The sequence below is a fragment of the Saccostrea echinata genome, unplaced genomic scaffold, assembly GCF_033153115.1.
Source record: "Saccostrea echinata isolate AGI-Se365-2 ecotype Australia unplaced genomic scaffold, CSIRO_AGI_Sech_v1 ptg000054l, whole genome shotgun sequence".
In the NCBI taxonomy this organism is placed as follows: domain Eukaryota; kingdom Metazoa; phylum Mollusca; class Bivalvia; order Ostreida; family Ostreidae; genus Saccostrea; species Saccostrea echinata.
The window spans coordinates 9,457,582-9,485,307 of NW_026889803.1; the positions used below are offsets into that span (position 1 = coordinate 9,457,582).

The 27,726-nt window shown below is 34.1% G+C and overlaps 2 protein-coding genes across 2 annotated transcripts in view; both read right to left on the reverse strand.

Moving 5' to 3' along the window:
* LOC133172714 (thioredoxin-related transmembrane protein 2 homolog) overlaps positions 1 to 27,726 on the reverse strand; it is a 284,179-nt gene that overhangs the window by 14,939 nt on the left and 241,514 nt on the right. The window lies entirely within an intron of this gene.
* On the reverse strand, positions 10,064 to 11,191 carry LOC133204588 (ligand-gated ion channel 4-like). Its single transcript, XM_061340341.1, has one exon. The coding sequence runs from the start codon at positions 11,189 to 11,191 to the stop codon at positions 10,064 to 10,066; it is 1,128 nt and encodes a 375-aa protein (XP_061196325.1).

The following is a 27,726-nucleotide window of genomic DNA, read 5'->3' on the forward strand; positions in this document are numbered from 1 at the left end:
ACCAAAGAAATGCTTATTTAAATGTTTCATATTTATTTCAGGATATTCAGTCAGAAATGTTAAAATCCGAACCCGATCTTTAAAGCTTTCAACAAAGCTACATGTATTTACAAAAAATTCAGCATGCTCACAATATCGATGAATCGGGCTACAGTCCACTAGTACATTTTCTTTAGGGAACAGTGTTAACGTTTTCTCACGCAGCCCGTCCCTCCTTATTTTATATACTGCTTGCAAGTTCAGGAACTATTTCCTTTTACGGAACTTATTTCTTCCCCTACCGATTCTAAAAATACGCTTGCATTTATTCTATAGTCCTAAACATTTTAACTTACTAATGTTATCGGAATGCGTGGCCTAATGGTTAGCGCACCTGCCTTTCAAACCAAGGGTTTTGAGTTCGATCCCTGCTGGAGGAGCAATTTTTTTTTTTAAAAAAAAAGACATTTACGGAAACATTAAATAATGTTTAATGACTAGTAAATTGTCCAGGAGCAATGATTTCTCTTTTGTTTTATTAAGGTCTTCCGTCTTCAGCGGAAGACCTTCTTCTTATTCTTAGCTTTCTTTTCCACTATTTTTAAGGTCTTCTGTTTCCAACGGAAGACCTTATTGTTTTCGTTCTGTTTCTTTTTCCCTATTATTATTATTTTTATTATTATTATTCTTACCGATTTTGTGCACGCGAGTTCTCATAAACAACTTGGCCGATTTTCATGAAACTTTCAGATCTGATAGGTATTGATCTGAACCTTATTGGAAATTTTTTTCATTGATGACGTCACTTCCTATCTTGAGATATTGAGGATTTTCTGATTTTTACAGGGTCGGCTTGTCCTGGAAATTCCTCCTAAATGACTTTAGATATTGAGTTAAGATTTTCAGTGAAGATAGAGGAAAGATTATAGATGTGCCATTTGGCATCTGTATTTTTCCAGCTCAAAATGCCTTGAAGCTCGGCTGGGCTCGAAAAATTGGCTCACAAGCATCTCACAAAATTTGACACGTTTTCCTTTATATCTTTTTACCTGCAAATATTTTGCTAAAACATATAAAACAAAAAACATGCAAAATAATAAGACCTTTCATTTGGTATAAAGAGAAAGGGACTGACCCCACAAATTAGGGGCTCAGAGGGGCCAAAAGTCTTCCATCTATAACTCTAACGATCAATATTTTGTAATACATTACTGAAGCAAAGATGTTTATCTTAACGATTTGCAACAATATATTATAAGATTATGTTCATATGTTACGTAATAAGGGGTCTTTAGGGGCCAGAATGCTAAATCTTTGACGCTTTATATCTCGAAAAAGGGGAATATTTTGATATGCAATACTGAACAAAAGATGGTCAGAATAATGTTTTAAACAATATGTACCCTTTCAATTTTTGTCAAACGGCCCCATTAAGGACTTGGAGGGGTGGCCCCTAAATATTTCCATTCAGCATATCTCCACAACGAAAAGAAATCTCTGCATAGCTGTTGAACAAAATCACAAGACCTTTCATTTGATATCAAGAAAAAGGGGCTGACCCCCGTTACGTAATAAGGGTTCACAAGGGACCAGGATGCTACATCTTTAACGCTTTATATCTTGTAAAAGGGAAATTATTTGATAAATTATATGTTCAGAATAATGTTCTAACAATATGCATCCTTTCAATTTTTGTCAAACGGCCCCATTCAGGACTTGAAGGGCTGGCCCCTCAATATTTCTAAACAGGATATCTCCACAACGATTGAGGTCTTGAATAAAAAGTCTTAAAATCACAAGACCTTTCAATTGATATGAAGAAAAAGGGGGCGACCCCTCAAACTAGGGGCTCAGAGGGGCCAAAAGCCTGTCATCTATAGCTCTTTGATAATGTTATATAAATCAAAAGAATGAAATCTAATTAGGGAAGTCTATATATTATTATCTTTTAACAGAGATCATAGTCAAAATCTTATCTCATCTTATCGAAAAATCGGACAGAAGACCTTCTCGTTGCTCGCAACGAGATCTCATCTAGTTATTAAGGTCTTTCGTCTTCACGGAAGACCTTATAGTGATTCTACTGTTTCTTCTTATTATTTTTTTCCCCAAAATTTTGTGCAGGCGATTTCTCGAAAACTATTCAGTGGCTTTAAATGAAACTTTCAGGAATTATGCGTCGTCAAATGGACTTTGTTCATTAGAAAGAAAATTTGGAAAACTCGCTTCCGGTGCCAAGTTATTGACAGTTTTCTGATTTTAAAATGAAATTTTGTCCCCCCCCCTTTTTCAAAAATGGTTTAAGATATGAACTGGAGACTTGTTAGAGATGATAGGTTATGTTTTTTAGATGAGGGGAATCACCTTTTTGTGCGTCGTCAGTACTTCCGGTCGTTACCGGATGCGAATTTAAAAAAGTCGAATTTTAAAACTTTTTTGTTTTTCTATATTTTTCTTTTATTTTAATAAGGTTAATAGAGGCTCTTCTGAAAATGCTCAATATATAATTTATTTTAGAATTGCTCAATCCAAACTCTAGATATTCGCATTTCTAAATTTGAAGCGGTAGTCCAAAATGGCGGCTGTCTCCGTAAACTCCGATAAGTAGGTCGGAATTTACGGAGTCAGCCGAGCGTTTGTTTGAATGAAGGTACCATAAGGATCAAAGAAATGTGAAGGAATTGTTGGATTGTCACATCACAATTACGTTGCAATTCTGTTTCGAACTAGAGTTTTAATCCGGGGTTTCCTCAAACGTCTACTATACACTGTAATTGTTCTTGTCTGTATCTCAAAGTAGAAAAACGACATGACTACAAGTGGAAATACGGTAACTACAACCTTTTGTTTTACACCACGGGAAAACTGATCCTAAACCATGGTTATAAGTAATAGCTTTTCAAGAAACTTGCCTGACTAAAGCAATCAATATATAGCTATTATTACGTGGTATTACGTTGTTTTTTCCCCCATGAAGGCTTGTGTCATATTAAATGAACAAAAAAGACAAAAATAAGAAAACCATTTTTTTAAAGATTGTTTTATGAAGTTGATATAAATATTTTTTTTCTAAAAGATTTTGTTATTGAACATAAATGGTATCAGATTCCTTGACCGTCGCAGGACGAGACATGTTTTTGGGCGAAACATTCCAGTCTTTTCATGAATGTGTAACTAATCTGGATAGTCCACTTTGGAGGTAAACAGGAAAATAAAACTTGTAGAAAATCTTACCTAAATCACTGCTTTAGTGTTACTTATCCATACGATATATAATAAGTACAATATGATAAATATACTTTCTCAAACTCGATATTCAGGTTATAAGAACATTTTGAAATTTCATTGAAGCTATCACCATTCAATAGAAAATACATTCCAAAGGAAATGCGCGAATATTTACCCGTGACGTTTTGCGCGAAATAATGTATCGTGACCAACCTTTCGTAGTAGACAAATGGTCTGATGCAGAAGTATATAGAAGTGCAGAAAAAGATTACATGGACATGCCTGTATATGGAATTACATGAAATAAAAAGTTGAACACATAAAGAATAAAAGAAAGTAAACAGTATCATCAGAGAATGGCTAAAGATATGAATATGAAACTTGCTGAGGTGATAGAGCATCAAATGTAGATATGGTGATTGACCATTATTTTTCGTCGTTCTTACTTGCGGTTGCAAACGGAAATGAATTCAAAAATGTTAAATTTGCAACTTTTTGTTTTTCAATATTTTTCTCTGGGATTTACAGGGTTAATAGAGAGTCTTCTAGGAGTTTTATGTATGTTTTCATCTTTTTGATTGAAAAAGTTTGCAGAGATTTTTATAAAATTCACTTCCGGTCGAGTGTTTACCTGTCCTCAAAATTAGAATTTGTTCTCACAATATTGCTACCGTTCACGGTAGCTCAGTCGGTAGAGCGCTCGCTCCGTGACCGGTAGGTCGTGAGTTCGAATCTCGGCCGCGACTGACCTAAGTCGATAAAAATGGTAGCAACTGTTCCTTCGCCATGCGCTCGGCACTTTGAAGTGAAAGTTGCGGGTCCTTCGGATGAGACCTTAAAAACCGAGGCCCCGTGTCACGGCAGACGTTGGCACGTTAAAGATCCCTCACTGCTCAGTGGCCCTGAGTGCCGAGTAAAGGTCAAAATTTGAAGCCCTTCACCGGTATATGGTGACGTCTCTATATGAGTGAAAAATTCTCGAATGGGACGTTAAACAACATACAATCAATCAATAAATCACAATATTGCTCGGCAACAGTAAACGACTGAAGTGTAAAACTTTCAGGTCTGATAGTCAGTCATCAGTTTATTTGAATCGTGAGAAAATCTTGCATCGCCGTTACTTCCGGTCGTGACAGAAAGTGATGCAAAAAAGGGAATGGTTAATGGTTAGCTTTCTTGGATTTTCACGCTGAATTTCTTTTATCACTTTTTCAGCGTGATTTTTTTTTATTTTCAGAATCGGACGGAAGACCTCTCATTGCTCGCAATGAGTTTCTAGTTAAGGTCTTCCGTCTTCAGCGGAAGACCTTCTTGTTATTCTTAGGTTTCTTTTCCACAGTTTTTATTATTCTTTTTCTTACCGATTTTGTGCACGCGAGTTCTCGGAAACGGCTCTCTCGATTTTCATGAAACTTTCAGGTCTGATAGAACATCAAAAAATCTAGATATATATATTTTTTTGTTTTGATGACGTCACTTCCGGTTCCGAGGTTTCTGCATTTTAATGAATTTTAGAGGGTCAGTTTGTCCGCGAGTTTTCTCAAAAATGGCTTAAGAGAGAAACTTGAGATTTTCAGCGATGATAGGACAATATATGTAGATGTGACAAACGTATTTCATTATCACCGGAATTGCTGCACGCCGACGCTCGCTATGGCCCGAAAAAAGGCATATCGAGAATTTCAAAATTTTTAACACTTTTTCTACAATATCTTTTTACCTGTAAATATTTTGTTAGAACATATAGAACAAAAGTTGTGTAGAATGTCACAATCTTTTAAAGGATATCAACAATAAGGGGCTGGCCCCTAAAATTAGGGAGCTAGAGGGGCAAAAAGTGTTCTCATGATATCTCAAAAAGTATTGAGAATTTGTATAGCATCATAGAAGCAAAGTTGTTCAAAATGACAAGTAGCAGCTAAGGAGATCATTAAAAGTCGTCAAAATGACGTCACTTCCGGTCAGACCGGAAGTAATGTTAAATGGCTCATTCTTGCTCATATGACCGTAGATGTCTCTCGATCTCGATTTTTTTTTTCTTATCGATTTTGTGCACGCGAGTTCTCGGAAACGGCTCTCTCGATTTTCCTGAAACTTACAGATCAAAAAATCTAGATATATATTTTTTTGTTTTGATGACGTCACTTCCGGTTCCGAGCTTTCCGCGATTTAGTGATTTTCAGAGGGTCACTTTGTCCAGTAGTTTTTTCAAAAGCGCTTGTAGACAGAAATGTGACATTTTTCGGCGATGATAGAGCAACATGTGTAGATGTGACAGACGCATTTCTCTTTCTCCGGAAGTGCCGCACTTCGTCGCTCGCTATGGCCCGAAAAAAGTCCTAACGGGATTTTTAAAATTTCTAACACCTTTTCTACAATATCTTTTTACCTGTAAAAATTTTGTTAAAACATATAGAACAAAAGTTGTGTAGAGTGTTACGATCTTTCAAAGGATATCAACAATTAGGGGCTGGCCCCTAAAATTAGGGAGCTACAGGGGCCAAAAGTTTTTTCCTGATATCTCAAAAAGTATTGAGAATTTGTATAGCATCATAGAAGCAAAGCTGTTCAAAATGACAAGTAGCAGCTAAGGAGATCATTAAAAGTCGTCAAAATGACGTCACTTCCAGGCACACCGGAAGTAATGGTAAATGGCTCATTCTTGCTCATATGACCGTAGATGTCTCGAGATCTCGATCTCATCTCCTTGAAATTTAGACGGAAGACTTATTTGTTGCTTTGCACAAGCTCGTCTAGTTATTATTATTATTATTATTATAATTATTATTATTTTTTTTTTTTTTTTTTTTTTTTTTTGCTTGTCAAAGATTTTTCAGGTAAAGTGTCAATTATTTCTTAGATGCTACGTGCCTGAAAGACACTCTGAGAAAAGGGAGTATCCCCCCCCCCCCCCCCGCGCTCCACGTATGTGTATATTTGTTAATTTGTGTTCTGGTTAAATGCTCTCATGTCGTGTTCTAAATCTTTTTTCACACCAAATTACTCAAATTAGTTTTTACATAATCAGCAATTAGACCTTTTTTTTTTTTTTTATTTTTTTAGTGATTTCTTTTTTTTTTTATCCAGTCGCGCAAATACTAATTCCCTTTTTCACTTTTGATATTTTCCCTGACCAAAATCTGATCAGTACGGACTAAGCGTATTCGAGTGCTAGGCTGTACGATGAAGTGACAACGTGTTTACTGTTGAGTATTTATGGAGTTTATTACTTTTTTGTGATGCATATTTCAATAAATGGAATACAAGGTGTAAATTATTCGGCATGTGCACATCTTCGAACGGGTACGGTGGTCTATTTCCAGGTATGAATAAGTTTACAGTGTTCGACGTGTTCTCTCGATATACACCAATTGTATTTGAATGCATATGTACATGCATAGAAAATACGCTGGTGGAGTGGTGGTTTGTTCCATTCTTACGATAGATTATTGCAAATTGTTTGTACGAGTTTTACTGTGTATTATTTCAAGTTTATTGTGCATATATTGGTATACTTTTAAAAAACACGCGCAACAATTAATGTTTTTTCTTCCAAACTTGCATTTATGTTATTCAAAACGATAATTATTCATAATTATCGTTATGACTGTATTTATCTATTCTGGTTTTCAAATGTTTTCATCAATTCACGTGTTCCCAAATGCTTTACTATCGGAGATGTGCACGCGTCGATAGCCAAACCAAAAATTCACTCAAGTGTAACGAGGGCACTGGGGTATACATCGTTACAATAAGACAAGGTATCTGAAAGAAATATGGCGGAATAGTTGGTATGAAACAAGTCGTACATTGATGCAAATGTTGCGTTTTTAAGAATTCATGTCAGCTTTAATAATTTTTTTAAAATTTTCACAATGTAAATTATATATGGTAACAATTTTGATGCACCAGATGCGCATTAATAGTATGTAACCCATCACTGTGCAAATAAACTGGTTCCAGAAAAATAAACTTCAGAAAGAGTAGGTAAGTACAAGTAACTAATCTTTAAATCAAATGTCCTATCTGTAACAACAATTGCACCAAATTGCATAAATGCATGATTTAAAATCAAGTATTTGTTTCTCAGTGTAGCAGATGATATTTGAAGACTTGTTGTCATTTATAATTTTTCATAGCTGATTAAAGAATAATATTTAAATTTAGATATTATCTGTATTTCCTTAGGGGATGGGGTAAAGGTATTTTTTGGTCAACAAATTATTTTGCTTTTCTGGTGATCAGATACGTATCTACGTGTCTGGAGACCTGTATGGTAGCCTAGAGGTAGGAAGCCCGAGTTTGATTCTCGTTCGCAGCGTAGCGTCAAACGTAAGACTTTAATATAGGTAGTGACTGTTTCTTCTCCAAGCGCTAGGCGCTAGAAGTGAAATCGAAGAATTAACCGCGGTCCCTTGTCACGTTAGGCGATGAAACTATAAAGAACCTTTACTGCTCAATGATCCTGAGTACCGAGTATAGGTCTTGAAGCACTTCACCCTTATTTTGTGACGTCTCTATATGAGATAAAAATTTTCGAATGGGACGTAAAACAACATACATTCAATCAAATTGAATCAATCTACTATCTGAAATTTTAGTAATTCATATTGCCTATAGCTTAAATATGGTTTGTTTTTTTCAAAGGTTTTCTGGGTTTTTTTAATTTTTTTTTTCTTCTTTTTTTCTTTACAGTAAATTAAATATCCTGACTATTCCAAAATATTCAGAAGTTTATAATGTCGATTTTTATTTCTAAAATTCTAAAAGCCAAGACTCCTTTAATTACACTGAGCTTGTTTTGCAAAATATATGAAACGCGACATAATTAGTTCCAAACAATGCCATTTATTATGAAATGTTAACATGCATTAAAATACTTAAAAGCACGATGGCCTACATCAGCCTGTCTAAAATAAAATTACATGGCCTATAATTTTATCTTTTGTACTTGCACATTTCTTGAAATCTGTACAAGTACAAAAATATAAAAATTTACAATTTCGCGAAAAGACAAAATGTACATGTACAATTCTTATAAGTTGTACATGTACAGACAAAAAAAATCGAAAAAAGATTTTGTCACTATAATTATTGTACATGTAATTAAGATTCTTCTATTTAATTTAAAATTTTAATTAGCATTCACCTACTTGACTTTCGATAACCTGAACGCAATAAATAAAATATAATGGTCCCTTTGTAAAGGACGCGTGGGAAATATCAATTAAAGTATGTTTCTTAACTTTTATCTGTTTCGCACAGAGGAAGCAATTTATTACACAGCAAATTACCTATTATGTCCTACAAACGCAATTTGGGTGGTATTCTCTCCTCTTCAATAATTAATTATTTTATTTTTTATATATAGATGCAGAAATGCATGATGCAAATAAACTCCTGATGAGGCAGATCTGCAGAAAAAGGAAGAAAATCATTTCTTCATTAAAAAATCAATTAATATTAACATACTTCGTATCACACCTCCGAAACACGGAATTAGTGTAGAGTCAAGTGATCGGAGATTCGTGGCTGATGGAAGCCACTTTTTTTAAAATTCCGGTCCAAGTTTTAGTGATTTATTGTTTGAGGGTATCAGAAGTCAAGCACAAGAATCGGATGAATGTTAATTAAAATTTTAAATATAAGAATTGTACATGTACAATAATTATAGCGACGAAATCTTTTATATACTGTTATAGATTTTTTTTGTCTGTACATTTACAATTTTAAAGAATTGTACATGTACATTTTGTCTTTTCCCGAAATCGTAACTTTTTATATTTTTGTACATGTACAAATTTCAAGAAATGTACATGTACAAAAAATAAAATTATAGGCCGTGTAATTTTATTTCAGACAGGCTGATATCGGCCATCGTATAAAAGAGGGTGAGCATGAGATTACACCACGGCTGTGGTATATTTGTAAGCATACTAGTTTTTCACCAAATTGCATAATAACTACATGTGTATATAATTTGACAAAATAAATACCCTACAAATATGGTCATTAAATATATAGTAACCTAAATGAATTGGCAAAATCAAAAATTAAAAATTATTACAATGTGTATACGAAAGGGAAATCCAATGACAAGCAACATATTTAATTATCAGATCTGGAGGTGGTTTACAATATAGGAAAGGTACGGATGGCATAAATTGAGTAATCCAAATACACTTCTTCAAAAGAAATAGTTGTCATGTCGGACTTAACCAGTATTATAGAATGCTGTTACTTCGAGATGAAGTAACCCGGTGGAGTGGTTGATACTTTTATGCTTGCATTTGCTTGGGATTAGCTAAAAATACTTTCAAACCAAGTCGATCAAGTTATTAGATGGCTAATATACTTGGGGTATAGACTGAGGAACATGAGTTTAATCCTATAGACATTATAAACAACATAATATGTACAAAATATCTAAGTAATTTGTAGTATATCCTCCTTAGATATTAACAAAAACATCAAATACAATAAACAAAGCATAACATTTACTTATAAATGTTAAATATTATCCATCAATCACGTCTTATGTAAATAAATCTTCAATTCTTACAAAATCACATACACTATCTCTACTATGCAAATGACACATTGAAAAAGAACTATTAATATTTACATTGTTCAACAAGTTATGTAACAAATGTACCATATTGCAATAAGATGTGACATAAAAATTAGTTTTGCTTGATATTGTGTCCAAATGATATTGTAAAGCAGTCTTGGAGAGAAAATCAGTCTAGATTATTATATCCTAAAACACCTTTTCGACAACCACAAGACCGCAGAAAATTCAAAATACTGTCAAAATGTGTTGGTTTTGAGTATGTCGGAAGTTTTCTTATATTTAAACTTCTGAAGAAAGGTATATCCAAATAGTATAAGTATGAGAAATCCCTACCATGAAAAGTGTGAGGCAAAAGTCCTTTAAGTCCGTCGTCTCTCCCTTTCCTGTATCATTTTCAGGACTGGGGCTAGTGTTCTCAGAATCCTTAGAGACTTTACATAATTCCACTTTTGACCGACATATTTTATTGTTGAAACGATGACGCAAGATCACAAAAACTTGAAAACAAGCCCCTGTGAAAACATCAATAACCATCTTGATTCCCAACAAAGAGATATCAGATTCTGGTGTTTTTGGAATATGATCAACTACTATAGTGAGATACACAGCTATCGAGAGCAGAACAGTTACCGAGAAACTGGCTCTTTCACCACAATCCCGTGGCATCAAAAACACAAACGGTTGGAGCGATTGTAATATTATAAAAGGAAGGATCAGAAAACATACATAATATGTTGAATTTCGTTTTATCTTAAATTTAATTCTCGCCCTTTGAACTTCGGAGGTCCTTTTATTCCTGAAACCATCAATGCTGTCAACACTAATGCTGGCATCCTCTAAGTTCCAATTGTAAGTTTTTTTGTAAAGTGCCTTGTTGATTGTGCTGTTATGTGCTTTTAAGATAGTTTCTCCCATAAATGATCCCCATATCACCATGTCTATTGAGCATTCTTGTGTGTCAAAAGGAAAATATCTATAATTTGTTTTGCATTCTGTAGTAAATATGTCCATTTTTACCATCAATGCAGATCCGTCTCTATGAAACATTACTGTTTCTTCGACCATATTTTCAAAATCAGATCTACTGTACGCATTGATCTGACGAATAAGTGGAGTCCAGACTTCTGAGTCCTTTAAATACAATGGAAAATCTTCAGTTTGAAAACCTGGCGAGGAAGCCCAGTTCATGGCGACTCTTGGATCTATCCAGGACACTTCAAGATATCCACTAACTGAAAATTTCCCGTCCTCTTCATCAAAATCTATTATATTAGTAGTATCAAAGGCACTGAAAGATATGTAGACAATAGTCTGCGTATCATTTGGTGGTAACTCCTTTGTATAGTTCAGAAGAAGATCCTTTCGAAGTTTAGATTTTGATAACAGTATGGGATCCCATAAAGTCATCAAAACAATGAAAACTTTAACTATTTGATGCATTCCGTTCTCTGAAAAAAATTTTTTTTACAGTAAGCAAGGAGTGCACAACATGCGATGATTGTGTTTAAAAATAAAAGGGACCTCTGTCTTCCACAGACATTTGTTATATGTAATTTGCAATCATTTATTGTCTTAAATTTTTTAAATCTTAGAAAATTGTTAAACAAATTTTAAAAATTTTATAGGTGTTTACATACACTTTCAATATGTTTATGTGCATCGAAGTCAGCACAATGAGCTGAAGATCAAAGGAAAAGAACATATATTGAAAATTTTGTACTCAAGTGTTTTTACAAAGTGGGCACCGAACTAAACTGCAGCGAATACACAGTCGGTCGAGATTTTTTTTTTCCGTGCAACAATGGCCAAGCTAAATCAATATTCGAGATGTGATCAAAAAGGTCGCGAACTATCTCTATATTTACAAAACCACAATTCAGATCAGAATGAAATTTGGCAAACATATAGTCATAAGTAAGCATGTTCTATAAATAGAGATGTTACATTATGTTTTGCGCCATGCTTATGACGTCACAATATGAAAATGGCGTCAAAATATAGATGACTTGTGACAAAAAATGGTTGACTCAGTCGCACTCTTGCAAGAAACGGCTCTAAATTTATAATAATATATAATAATTTGTACAAGGTTTGTGAGGACAAATAACTTGGCAGAGGTTTAATGATTGATTGGATTAACTGTTTTAGTGAAGGAAGGGAGATGGTTAATCAAAGTACTGAAAGTACTGAAAGCCGGGCTTTAATATGTTCGAGTGTATTGTCTAATCCTAAATTAGTAAATATTTGAAAATCTTTCTTTCTGATCATTGATATTTAACAGGTAGAGTTTGTATGATTATAATTAACAATAACCCATCTACCAATAAAATTTACGGTCCAGAACCCAACGTTAAGACCCCAGGATAGGACTTCGTGATATTTTTAATGAAAATACATTTATACCTTTCTAAACATTAAGCTCACAATGGTTATGCATGGTAACAGTGCACTTTGAGTGGTTTTGCTGATTCATACAGGCACATATATAGTATCGGAGGAGCTAGGGGTGTCACCATTTTTCAAACATAAACTTTTACAATGGACAATGTACATTGAAAGGTTGATTGACTCTTCGCAATCAAATTTAAATTGGAACTTTCAACTCACTCTTCGTAATATAAACCAGGTATTTGTCACGAGCGACGAACAGATTTACTAAAAGCAAAATGGATAGTCTAATTTTGATTAGATTGTACCCATCATTTTATTGTAGCATATTAAAAGTACGGTAATTTGGTAATGAATTAATGAAATTCGAAATGTGAAAGTAAGTTGTAGCCCACCCCTACTCCTTCTCCAACGGAATAGGATTTTCGGGTGTGGACAATTCTCCTTTTTTCTGATAATGATACTACATGCCTGTATTAATCAGAAAAGAAATATTCTTTATTTTTGGTCCTCTAAGAAACCAGCTGCACGAAAATTATAATTATCTAATCTTTATGACATGAATATGAGTCTAGTTCTAGTTCCAGGTTCGGCCATAATGGTCATTGCCTGAGAAAATCATGATGTATTCAGGTCTTTATGGCTCGTACATAGATGGCTCTTCATTCTGAACAGGAAGTTTTGAAGCAAAGACTAACCAACTTTTTCTGAAAAATTATAATGTGTTGTACTTAGATAAAGACTAATGAACATTTTTATATGTTGTTTTCTTTTAATTATATATTAACATAAACGATTTTTATTTCCCAGCACCCTTGAGAGCTTGCGTGTGTTTTAAGACCATTTTTTTTTGGAATGCGCGCACACGCTCAATATACTGTAAAGCGCTTATGGAGCACATGCGAGATGAATCCAAGGTGACATACCATTGACTTTTCACTAAAAATTTGATCTGAATTTGTAAGCATAAAAATTTTCGACGCTAAATTGATTGTTAAATGGGTATAAATAATTTATATATTATACATAAACATATTCACATGAAATTTCTATCTTAAAGTTTACGTTTTTATTTATTTATATTCCATGCTTCACAGAATATAAATCTTTATCCCAGTCATTTAAATTAATACTATTAAATTAAAATATTAACCAAATGGAATCGCATTGTTTATTTCATATTATGAAAGAAAACAAATAGTTTTGAACTTCATTTACATCACCTTTACACAAGATCTTAGTCGCCCGCGTGGCGCAGTGGTAAGAGCGTCTGCTCTAGAGTCGCGAAGTAAGGAGTTAATCCTTACGTCGCGGGTTCGAATCCCACTGTGGGACGTGGAGACCGGTACTTCCGTTGAGACCGTATAAACCAAGGGCCCGTGTCGCAATAGGTGCTTGCACGAAAAAGATCCCTCACTGCTCAACGGCCGTAAGTGCCGAGTATAGGACAAAATTTGGAGCTCTCCACCGGCAAGTGGTAGTGTCTCCATATGAATGAGTGAGGGACGTTAAACAACATACAAACAAACAAACACAAGATCTTAACTATCATAAGGATTTCTGTTCGAAATTATTTATTAGAAAGGAGAAAGTTAATTTAATTGCATTCAGGGTTATCGAAGTAATACCGTATTTTCAAACCCTTTTCTTTAAACGCATTCAAATTTTAACTTTTTTATTTGAGTAGTAATATATTGAAAACATTTCAGCATTACCAGTATTACAACTGTAAGATTAATCTTCGTGAATATTTACATACATACATCATAAGGCTAAAAAAAAAATTGTTTGTTTCCGGTTATACCCGACTGACCTCCTACACATTTTTTTTCAGAAAATTACGAGTATCCGTAACTGTCTCTTTGTTTTACGAATTCGTAATGGCGGCGCACTTGTTTGCTGCAAGTAGTCGGTGTTCGCTGTTATTTTATGCCGTTAATATAATCATAAAATCATCATCTTTTTGCAATTATTTTGAAAGGAAAAATTTAATAAATTGTCTCCTGTTAAGCCGTTTTCACAAGATCAACCCTGAAAATATCAGCAGGAATTAACACGGTATCGTACCAAATTACATCTAATAAATGACCACCGATGTTTTTAAAATTTATTATTACATTAAATTTCTTGCCATTCAAGACACCTTAATGCTATACTGATCTTAAAAAAAATTACAGATATCACGACATTGTCAGTGGGCTTACTGTTTATACATGCATCACGGACGTAAATAAATATAGGTCAGACTAATTAAAATATAATATCAGTAAACGAACAAAAAATGTCATACAATTTTTTTTAATTCTACCAATAACATATGGCTAGTGAGGGGAATATATAAGTCATTTGTTTTATTTAATTTCACTAATTTAAACATTTAAGGTCACTAATTTTAACTTTTAAGAAAACAATTTTTTACAAAAAATGTTTGTCTGTCAATTGCCAAACTTTTTTTAAAAAGAATGTTGAACCATATGGTTTGCTGATTTTTCTTTAGATAGATTTGAATTAGAATTTAATTTAAAAAAAAAAATAAATTCATATTGGTTTAATAATTTATGTAATTCATAGTTAAAGAAATGCACATATTTTTAGAGATATTCTTAAAGTTTCAAACAAACACTACTTTTATCGCCGACTAGATACACCAGATACACCATGTACAATTGTCAGGCGACCTAATTCAGGCATAACGCACATTAATTAATTCTTTAAACTCCAATTTACTTATCTATTTATTTGCTGAAAGACAAAACAGAGAATATAACCACTCACATAACATCGACGAAAACGATATGAAATATAGGCAACCTGTCGAAAAGCCCGCGCTTATTGAAAATAGTTCGCTTACAATATGCATTCAGTAGCGTATGTGCACAAATTGTTATATCACGATAATAATAAAGTAAATATCTAATTCCTCTTTCAATTTAATTCTCAAACAAAAATATTGATCAATTAACAATTCCGTAGATTGAGATGTAAAAAAATATTTGTTTAAGTATCGTCTTTCAATGTGACTATTTTGTTTATCGGAAGCGTCTGCTTTGACGCTGTTAGGCTTTTTGTTTACTTTTCTAAACATGTGCTATTTATAGTAAGGCAGTCGATCACGATGCCTACAGCCAGGACTTTGCTTTCAGCAAAGCCCGGCTAAAAATGATGTTCGTTCTGGTGCCCAGTGAAAGTAAGCTGGAAAAGAGATGTGTCCTTAGTTGAACAATTTTTTACGATAGATCGCCAAGTCACAGTTAGAAAAATACTTGAATATCTTAACAGTAAAATAATAATAAAATTCATATAATATCATTTAGTTTAGACTTTACACATAAGAGGTATGATAGATGGAAGGAGCCCATACTTGATTCACATTGGATAAACATCGCACCCAAGACAGATGAGTCGGGTCGTGATTGTCACCATGCTCATTCTGGGAAAAATATCCTTATCCACCCATCCTTTTGCCGAGATTTGGCCACTTGTGACAAATGGACTTTTCTTGTGACAATAAATAATATGCATGGTAAGAACTATAAGACTCGTATAAATCTTTTAGTTGTTGTGACAGTACGCTACGGAGCATTTCATGTGACCGCGGGGACCACGTGTTTCGCACATGGACAGAACGGTTGTAATCTACATTAGAACTGGGGGGGGGGGGGCTACTTTAAAAAATAATAAACACTGAAACCTTATTTAATTCGATAAGTTTGCGAACTTTTTGATCACCCCTCGTACAGGGGATGCTGGAATTAGTTGATGATTCTTCTTGTCATTTTAAATATTTAAATCGTTGCTCTTCCGATTTGCAAGAAAATATATCCTAGAGTACCCATAAATCGTCCCCTTACGACATTCAACGTCACAGTAACGGCGAGCGCGTGTAAATTGATAAACAAACTTCAGTGCGATCTTTAGAAGTACGAAAGCCCAGAAGGCTCATTCGAGTTTCGAAATACGAGATTCGAAATTCGAGATTAGAAATTCGAGTTTCGAGATTCAAGATCCAAACTAACCAATCAAAATGCGGTTTAAGATTCAATTACTCCCCTTTGCTAAGTTTTGACCTTCAAGAGGTCATTTGATAATATTACAATGCAAGAAAGAGTGTTATATATATCAGAACAAAATTAGAAAAAATTATTGGGTTTTTGGTCTGCAAAATATACTTAAATTTATATTATAACTTCTTAAATATTATAATAGATTTATATCAAGAATATCTATATCGTGTTATCTACTTTGTTTACAGGTTTGATGTCATAATAATAAATATTGTTAATCGGATTCAAAGAGCAAAGGGGGGGGGGGGCGTATTGTAGTTGATGAGAATTATAAGTGTGCAATTAAGCAAGTGACTAGCGATTAATGATAAATAGTAATATGGGTCTCAAAGAGGATATAGTTTGTAACAAGGTATTAGAAAGTGACCAGTGACTAATACGGGTTTCAAAGCTAAGTGTGCAATAAAACAAGTGACTAGCGATTAATAATAATTAGTAATACGGGTTTCAAAGTGGATATAGTTTGTGACAAGGTATTAGAAAGTGACCAGTGACCAATACGAGTTTTAAAGTGGATTTAGTTTGCAACAAGGTGTTAGAAAGTGATCAGTGACCAAGTTTGTGAAACCAAGAGACAGCCCCTTAAGTGCGGATGGCTGAAATATACATGCTTAATAAAGATAATGATTTCTCTTTGTTCAGGCCCGTAGGAAATAAAATAAAAAATCACTGTAAAGCCCACCCCCTTAAAAAAACAACAACAGGGGGTTATCACGGTTATCAGACGTTATTTTTGAAAGGACACAAGCATAAAGTTGCTATGTTTTCTATAGTAAATTATATCGGTAAAAATATAAGGGGAATGTGTGTTGGGGGGGGGGGCGTGCCCAGGGTCCTATGGCTATGTTGTTTATTTTATTACAACGGTAAACATATGTGCGGTTATCAACATTCAGTGTCAATCTTGCGATGCATGGGCAAAATAATTATATATTCGATAATTATTTATAAGGAAACCGCTCGGGTCTCGCAAGATACATAACCAATCAATACATAAGTTTCAATACATGATGTAATGGCCATAGAGAAAAAAAGATATAAAGGTATTGAATTATGTTAAAAAATTAATTATTTTAACAAAACAATGGACCCTCTATACACCTTTAGGACTTTGAAAAAATCGTATAGCCTAAAGGAGTACGTATTAAAATTACTTAGTTTATGTATGCCATTTTGGTGTACACAGGAAATCTTTCAAGAAAGACATCGTAGTCGTGATAAAGAAAAATCGCGTTCGCTTTCCCAATGGTGTATATTCCATATAGGCAAAAAGGCTATAGCCTACACATCATTTTCTTGATGTCAAAAAATATTCATTTATACATGCATGTATTTGGTTGAAAAATAGGGGAAAGTTGACCATAAATCTTATTTATTTACCAGTTACTAGAATATTTTTTCATCAAATGCAATAAAAGTATTTTTAACAATCCACACTTTTATGCCTATCCAATTTTACAGTATACAAAACTATTGATTTTTATAGCTGGTTAAATCTAAAATTGAAATGTTACCTTGAAGTCGATATCAGACTATTAAACATGACATCAAAGGAGTCTACGACTCGGACAGGGAATAGAAATTAGTAAATATGTTTGTGTTAGTAGGGAGTCAAACATAAAACATTTTAAAAATTATATTTAGATTATTCAGTAAAGAAGTTCCCATAATTTCCAAGCACTTTGTAAGGATTTTAAAATTTCTCAATTTTATTAAAAGTGGTCATGAAGATTTTAATTTCTGTATCATAAAAATATGTTTAAATGATTTATAATTATATTCACTGGAAAAATGACAATGAAAGATGTCTCCAAGATCGCAGAAAGTGGTCATCCGCCCCCCCCCCCCCCCCCGCCTTCTATTGAGAGGGGCGACTGCCTCCTTACCTATCCGCAATTCGGCAATGATCGATGCCCTTTAGGTGAAATCTGTGACTTAACATTAGCCTACACATTAGCCGAAGGGAATAAACACCACTGTGAGTGTTTCCCAATAGGAGAAATACATAAAAATTAAGTTTTCAATTAAGGCTTTGAATACTTGAATTAATTAAAAATTATAGATATACAAACTGAAATTTATTTTATTCCCTATCAAATAGTCGATCACTCTAACTGCAGATTCACCCTTAAATGTAATGAAATGTATCCTTAATAAAATTTCTGTGCAGTGTAAAGACAATGATCCTTTAGGATTTATTTCATATCAATAACACTTTTCTCCCTCATCAATGTGCATATTAAATAAATTATCTACATACTAAATTCGCTATTCAACGATAAGACCATATAATATTCTATATATGTATCTATTGTTTTGTTTAATGGGAAAATAATATTTTATATATATTTTTCAAAACGTTATCCAAAATTCATTTCTATTTTGTTTTGATACATATAACATTTTTTCTTGCATTATTATTTAAGCAAATGACCCATTTGTTATCAATATATTCATTGATTTCTTGATAGTAAAAACTTAATAAAAGGGAGTAATCAAATATTGAATCCGCCTTTTGATTGGTTAGTTTGGATCTTGAATCTCGAAACTCGAATTTCGAATCTCGAATTTCGAATCTCGTATTTCGAAACTCGAATCTCGAATGAACCTTCTGGGCTTTCGTAATAGAAGGGAAATGCTGATTAAATACTAAAAAGTAATTTTTTCATATCACTCTTGACAAGATTTTTAGAGCTCTTCTACAAAATCAAACTTTTAAACTTAAAAATGTCACCCATACCCTATTTTCGTCCTTCAGATATAAAAACGGACGCAAGCGATTGGTCCATTTGTTTTTCGAGATTTGTGATAAAAAAGGTGGAAAATCATTAAAATAAAAATTGTAAATAAAGTTCTTCTGTGCAAAAGGTATTTTTTTAAAAATATTCTTATCGATCTGAGAACATTCAATTGCTTTCGCTATTACCGACTCCGTTTTCTTTTTAAGAAACACGAATGTGCTTTCAGATTTACATTTTCAACGATGTAATTACAATACATGCTCATCAAATTACCTGATATGCGAATTATACAATGTTATTTTTCAGATTTTCCGAAATGCATTGGCCTTACTGGCAAAAACCGATAGAAAATCAATATATCTGAACAGTGCAAGTCTGACCGACACAATCTGGAAAAATCAGAAAACTTTAATTTAATAGTTGGGGTTTCGACGTAGACTTGAATTGGTCACCTAATTATAATGCGTAAAATATTCACGTTACAGGGAAAAAAAACTTTTTATCTACTGTATAGTAGATGAGAAATTAATTAAAGAGTGGCATTAAAGATCTTGTTTTACTTGATTATCAATATGTCGTGAATTTCTTACTCCAGTAGACGACCGCTGGATTAGTTATACTTCAATGCACATGGTACCTGTGAAACTGGTAAAAAGTGTGACAAAAATACACCTTCTTTGGTCGACTAAATAAGACTACAGTACTGTTTGATAAAATTAATTCTTGGTTTATAAAAATTAAATATTCTCTTCTTAATTACTTGACTACTTTTCGACTTTTTTGCGAAAGGGGGGGGGGGGGTATTGATCAGGACTGGCGACTGAGCAAGTGAGCAAGGTCAAAAATAGATCTATTTAAACAATGTGATCATCATTGCTTGGGTATGTTGAAAGATTGATTTTTTAAGGGTGGAGAGGGGGTGTATGATAAATTCTTACGTACGATAAATATTGATTTTATTTATTTATCGTTTTAATAACATATTCCTGGAGGAAAAAAATCTCGATTATATACAACTTATAAAAAAAAACAAACAAAACAAACAAACAAACAAAAATCACACACACAAAACACACACCCTCACACACACACACACACACACAAACAAAAACAAAAAAAATGAAAGAAAAACACTAGCATGATATCAAATGTTTTAATTTGTAAGACCAAAAGAAATTCTTTTGTTGAAAGCTTTCACAGTTATTAGTCAAAGTTACTGATAAAATCTTTGATTTTTGGAGACTCTATCATTTGCAGTGATGACTTAAATTTTTTTTCTGAAATAATTTGTAATACCCGCTTGGCCGCATAGTACGTCAACCAAACACGGGTAACGTCAATATCTAGGTGGAAAGTGTACAAGATCCTTATGATTTGGGAGCATTAAATTTTTGTTATCAAATTCTTAAATTAAAAGCCCATGCACGTAATTCAATACATTGACAGGTATAAAGGTAAATTTGATCTGGAAGTGATTTTTGGGAACGTTTAGGGTATACGACGATATAACTGCGATATAATTAATACTAATGCAGATTTATTTAATGTTTCAAATGGCTTTTATATTTGAATATGAAGCTACTTTGTTTTGAGAGGACTCATCAGTTATTAGGGATGTGCCCTTCCTTTTTTCGGGGGGTTGGGGGTCTGTTGTTTGTTATAACTTCATCAGATTTTACAGTTTTGGATTTTAATACTTCTGAGTGCCTATTGGACCGTGATATTGTTAGCTAAGAATGTGATCCGCACCATACCTTTGTAAGTGGTACCGGGAGAGTTTGCACGAGACAAGGTATTCCAAAGCAGGTGGTAGTTTCAACAAGAAAAACCACACAGTGAGTAATGTATAAAATCGACACGTTCGATATCAGCAACTTGGTATAAGTGCTAGTTATTTGGTTTATGTTCCTATTCTACTGAACCATATTTTGTCCTGGTGGCCGTGCCCAACACATTCACTTTAAGATCAAAGTGCGAGGGAATTCGGGCCAGAGGAAAGTCATGATCAATATCATATAAGCATCCCATGTAAAGCCACTGCTGACCTTACACGTTTAAGTCTACCATTTATTCTCTATTTATTAAACTACAGAACGGTATTACTAGAAATGCTCTGTCAATTTGCGATTTTATTTTAATAATCAATGTTAACATTACGGCAATTTCAGAAATATTGCAGGGTTTTGATATTGATGACAACATTTTAGTTACCTTATTCCAGATGGCTACGACCTATAAGGAAAAATGATGCTGGCATCATCTACACCAAGGGGATGCTTATTAATATTTTACTATCAGTATATGTTAAGGTTTGATCACTAAGAATTCTTGGTGTACATACATAAATTTATAGCTTTACATATGTTGTGTTTGTTTGTATGTTGTTTGACGTCCCTCTTGAGAATTTTTCACTCATATGGAGACGCCACCACTTGCCGGTGGAGAGCTGCAAATTTTGTCCTATACTCGGCACTTACGGCCATTGAGCAATGAGGGATCTTTTTCGTGCCAGCACCTGCTGCGACACGGGACCTCGGTTTATACGGTCTCATCCGAAGGACCGGTCTCCACGTCCCACAGTGGGATTCGAACCCGCGACGTAAGGATCAATTCCTTACTCCGCGACTCTAGAGCAGACGCTCTAACCACTGCGCCACGCGGGCGACTACATATGTTGTGTGTTGACCACAATATTAATGTCCTGTGACAATTAACCTTTAACTGCCAAAACTCTTAGAAGAATAGGGCCAATATCTAATTCAACACAAGTTTGGACAGAGGAACATACATGTATAATCACTGGAAATCTGAATTTCCATGTAGTCGATGTAAGGGACTCAGCAGCACAACAAGTTTCCAGATTCCTGCAACGAAATGTCTTAGTCAGTACGTATTGGAAGGAAAAAGATGAAGAAAACGAACAGTGGTCGATCTCAAAAATCAACAAACAATACAAATTTGTAATCAGGGCATAAAAACGACCCCAACCCCCCAAAAAAATTCCAGAGGTGGGATCAGGTGCCTCGGAGGAGTAAGCTTCCTCTTTTCACCGGTCACAACCGCCCTATGTATTGATCAGGTAGACGGAACATACCGTAGTCAAATTTAGTATAAAAACTAAAGGTACTGTGAGCACCGAGCTCACAAAATGATACCCCCGCCTCCCATATGTTTGTGATGGCAAAGTCTATGTTTTGCTATGGGAAACCGAAATATGTGTCAAAACAAAAGCGAAATAGGAGGTGCACACTATGTAACAAAGATTCTATGAAAATATCATTAAATTTTATTAAGGATATAAGAGAAGTTGCGGATACGAGATGGGTACCCCTAAATATTATAGAAAGAATGGCAGTGTCTATGTTTTGCTATTGGAAACCCAAAATATGTGTCCGATCAAAAAGTAAAATAGGACTATGTAACAAAGATTCTGTAAAAGTGTCATTTAATTTTATTGAGTGGTATAGGAGGAGTTGCGGATAAGAGATGTGTACCCCAAAACCTAACGGACGGACATACACACGGACGGACACCCCCATCACTATATACCCCCCTTTTTCAAACGGGGGTATAAAAAAGGTCTAACAATCGGTATGAAACAAGTCAGACAAAATACGACCCAATCTAAGTTATATTTCTTAACAGGGTCATCATAACGACCATAGAATTTACGAAATGCTGACTTTTAACGAGGTTGTTGAAATCTCTGTAACTTCAATCTATCTGTCATATCTGCCTCGGTTTAAAAACTGATCGTGCTCAAAGCATGCTCTTGAGTATCGAATAAGTTGGGAGACGCAAACACCATATGTGGGTCATAGCAGAATGTTACTTATTAAGTTCTTTGGAGTTTTTAAGAATCCACATCTGATTTACACCACTTCTAGAATATGCTATAATAGTACAGTACGTCTGAAGTTTCTCTTTTACAGCAGTTAATATTTTTGCAAGGAGTAAAAATACGGGCTTGGTAGAGCATATGCTGGCCCCGGCAATGTGTCTTTGTAAGGAATTTTATGAAGTTTAGGAATCCATTGTATATATGTAGGGTAGATTGACCTCACCTTGATTGAATGGAATGTCAAAATATTAAAGACTGAAATATATATGAACTATGAGTATAAGTGATTGATTGTTTGTTTGTTGTTTTACGTCCCATTCGAGAATTTTTCACTCATATAGAGACGTTACCATATACCGGTGAAGGGCGTCAAATTTTGACCTTTACTCGGCACTCAGGGCCATTGAGCAGTGGGGGATCTTTATCGTGCCAACGCCTGCCACGACACGGGGACTCGGTTTTTAAGGTCTCATCCGAAGGACCCGCACTTTCACTTCAAAGTGCCGAGCGCATGGCGAAGAAACAGTTGCTGCCCATTTTTTATCGACTTAGGTCTGTAGCGGCCGAGATTCGAACTCACGTCCTCCCGATTACGGAGCGAGCGCTCTACCGACTGAGCTACCGTGAGCGGTTGAGTATAAGTGAACTATGAGTATAAGTTGGATTTCCAGACGTATAATTAAAAGTTCTTCTAAAATACAGTTCAGTTAATGAGCCTTACAAACATTGACGATATTGTAACAAACCTTGTCTTCCGGAACCATAACTTATCGTTCATATATAGTAATCTATCTTATTCTTTAAAGACGTTCTTCTGGTCATATATTAGACATCTTGATTACAAAAGATTCACGCATCATCAAAGAAATCCAACCGTGTGTTCATGACATGTATATTCAACACCTACTCTTGAATATAAGGAGATCCACTGTAAGATACAGATATAGAAACCACAGAAATTTGTTCCATTTAGACGTATCAAAGCCATTTACGTTGCAATTGGCAAATTTTCATCAAGTTAGTGAATATTTTAGGGAAAATACAATAGATTCATTATTAAGCTCGTAAGCCAAAATTTAAAAGACTACTAGTGGTAGTCTAAACAAACTTGCACCAATGTAAAGTAAAATTATCATTCTGAGGCCAAACACTGAAGAACTGTTTATTGTAAGGAAAGGGAAACACAAGACAGAACGTGTGCAGAGAAAAGCAAAACTAAAATTGCACCGAGAAATGTATATTGAAAAGTGTCGTATGGACACCAAATTCCTTACAACTGATTACTCCTCAACAAAATTACTGAATATGGCCATGACTCCAAGAAAATACTTAACGTTTACGAAACACTGGTAATACTAGTCTACCATCTAGAAAATGTTATCTTACCTTGGCAAAACAAATCTGGTGACCATTTCCTCGGAAAGATGGGTAAAATCAAATTTACTTACAAGAGTTACACTAAACACGTCGTAAGGATATTTTTAGGGCACATGTAGAGTTTTCTGGCCATCAATTTGGAAAAGTCAGCCCAGTTTGCCCAAAGAGGTGAAGAAGACTGTAATTACATTCACCATAAAAGTCATATGATCTTGCCCCTACACCAACATACCTGCATTTTCCAGCATTTTTTTTTCCATTTTTTTTTCGACGCTTATCAACGCTTTGTTACTAGAAACTAGAGTTTCATCAAAGCGGAAACAGGAAATCGTTTTGATCACTTCTGAAGAAGGCTGGATAGGACAAGGAATATTTCAAAAATCACCAGTGCTTAACTTTCCAGATTTATCCAAGATGACTGAACATGTAGTAGTGAGTAATATAGAAGATCATCTTATGAAGAACAGTGAGCATGAGAGCCTGTATTCAGCATAATGGTCTTGTCATTACTCTGAAACGTTCCGTTTGAAAGTTCATAAAGACAATGATAAAGCAACAGCTTTTGCAGAGTCATAGTGATTTTAATTTAGAACTCTCCAAGGCGATAGTGATTGATTACAAAATCCTGCTTTGTTTGATATTCTCATTCTGGCTGTGCATTGTCATGGATGTCATCATAATTATCTAGCAAACAGAGCTCAGCACACTGCCATTCATCATTATCAGATGCTTAGAAATTCTCTAATGGCGTACCTCAAGGTTCCGTTCTTGAACCAAAATTGTACTGTATGTTCTCTTAACAAATAGGTCAGATATTAGATTAGACAACCATTAGATGAAGTACTGAGTATCACTGTTATGCAGATGATACCAATCTTTATCTAGTCATTGAACCAATCAACACCTGGAGCAAAATTACTATTAAGCCTACAGCTGGTTTGGAAGACACCAGCAACTGAATGAAGACCAACTTAAACTTGGTCAAAGTAAGACAGTGAATTAATAAATTTTGCTCCTAAAACACCGCGAGGAGGACCTAGAAGATATTTGCCTGTCCTTTGGATGGAACATTTTTATGATTCGAAAGCTGTGAAAACCTTAGAGTTTACTTCGATAGAACATTCCTCGAGAAAGCAATACAATACTGTTGCTCGTGTTAACAGCAATAATACTTATATTTACATACTTCCTTTTAATTCTTTTTACCTTCCATCTGTAATTTTTATTCTGTTCACCTTTTTATTTTTATTCTTTGAAGTGCCTTAGAGTAACATTGTTGAATTTGGCGCAATACAAATCGTTTTTATTGTTTCGTATTTTATTTATTCCTTGTTTCAAGTTGATTCGTCTGAAACAGATTATTAAATAAGAAGGGCAAAGTATCTGTTACAGTTAATAAGATTAATACTATTTTATACACCTTCCATTACCTTCAAAGAATGAAATAAGTACTTATAATCATTTTGAATTGTTAGGACGGGGTGGGGTGGGGGGTTAATGATCATGGACAAAAAAAATCACTGATTCGTGCGGTACAGAAAATTCCTAAAACCGATACGTTGACGAAGTTTGTTGGGAATATAAATTCATGAGTATCAAACCGGGGACACTTTTTTTGGAAGAATAGTATTTTGCGGTAGCTTTATCATATGAAAATGTTCATTTAAAGGCTGCTCGTCGCCCTTCCCCACATTTTATTGCATAGGTCGCACTCTGGCGAGTTCTTACATAAAAAAGAATCAACTTAAGGTTTTGCCAAAAGTCAACATGTCCAGAAATTTATTTTTACAATAGCTCCAAAACTATGTGGTTATAAAATTAAAACTTTTACAGTTTATAAATATATCATCGAATAACAGATAGAAAGTATCACTTGATAACAAATACTTAAAAAAATAATTATCGAGAAAAATTCTTTTTAAAAAAATAGCATATATTTTTAAAAAATACACCTAATTAATTCCGTATTTTTAGTGAAAGCCATCATTGCAGAAACAATATATGTTATCAATGAAGGGCAAGTTGGACTTCGATAGCCTCTGGAAAGTTGTTTTCCCTGTTTATTTTGTCCAAATGTTAAGATTTGAAACCGAAAGTACATTGCAAATGGCGGATTTTATAGGGGTCTTGTCTTTACATGTATATATGTCATGTTTTCAATAACAGCCTTTCAGAGACCATTCACGTCCAACTTGCCCTTCATTGATGAACATATGTTATTTCTGCAATGATGGTTTTTACTAAAAGTACAGAATTAAGCAGGTGCATTTTTTTTTTAAATATTCAAATTTTTTGAATTTTTTTTCTCAGAAAATATATTTTTTAAAATATTTGTTTTCAAGTGATACTTTCTATCTGTTAATCAATAATATATTTATAAACTGTAAAAGTTTTAACTTTACACCTCACATAGTTTTTGAGCTATTGTAAAACTAATTTTTTGGACATGTTGACCTTTGGCAAAACCTTAAAGTTTAGAGAAAGATCCACATTCTTCTTATTAAATTTGGGACTTTTAAGTTTAGGCAGATTAATTTTTAATTTATGAAATTAAACAGTGTTATTTCTACAAACGAGTATGTTTTAGTATTTAAACTTTTTAAAATCTTCTTACCTTCTCTTTATGATGCTGGTCGGCCTTTCCGCTTTGCTTTAGAAATTGAAAATGATTTAAAAATTGTCTTCACAAGGACGAGCTCAACACCGTAACGACCTACTGTGAGAAGCTTTGATAGTTGAACATGCATGTGTAAAGAGGGTGTTGCAGCCCTAAAGTTGAAGCAGTTTAAAAGAAAATTTTTAAGTAACAGAAAACGGTCTTAAATTTTTTTGAGATTCAACGTTATATACAGCACAATGTAGAACAATATTTAGAAACTGCATATCGACTTCCAATTTGCCATTAAATGAAGTGTAAATTAGTCACATATATAGCAAAATAAGTGAAGTTTTCTGTTTTTCAAATAGAGAATCCCCATTGTTCTGAAAAACTGTATCCTTGAAACAGAATGAATTTGATATAAGCATAAAGAGACAGGATTTTTCTTCAAAACAGCTATTTCCGATTTTTGTTTCAAAGAGGCATATTTTTGAAAATCACTAAAATCGAAGAAAAATTATTATCCATCCGATATGCAAAATGTGCACATAAAATAGCAAATGACACTTCACCATCGGAGCTGGTCTAGTGGTAAAGCGTGTGGAATCTATGCAAAGATTCTTTTACCTGAGAATGGGTTCGAATCCTGGAATGGCTAGTATTAATATATACATATTTTTTTCTTATAAAGTGGAAGTACAATGTAACATCTCTCTTGAGAGAGAGAGGGAGAGAATGTCAGAAAGTTAAAGGGTAATATTTTAAATGCATGCAGAATTAAATGGTTTTCCTTGATATTCTGATCTAATACGCGACTTCCGAGATACATTTCCGACCCGATTTTTACATCACACAAACGTGAAATGTAGGGCATGTTTACTTCCGTTTTCTTGTAAACGATGGCGTCATTAGATACAGACTGCGACCACGAC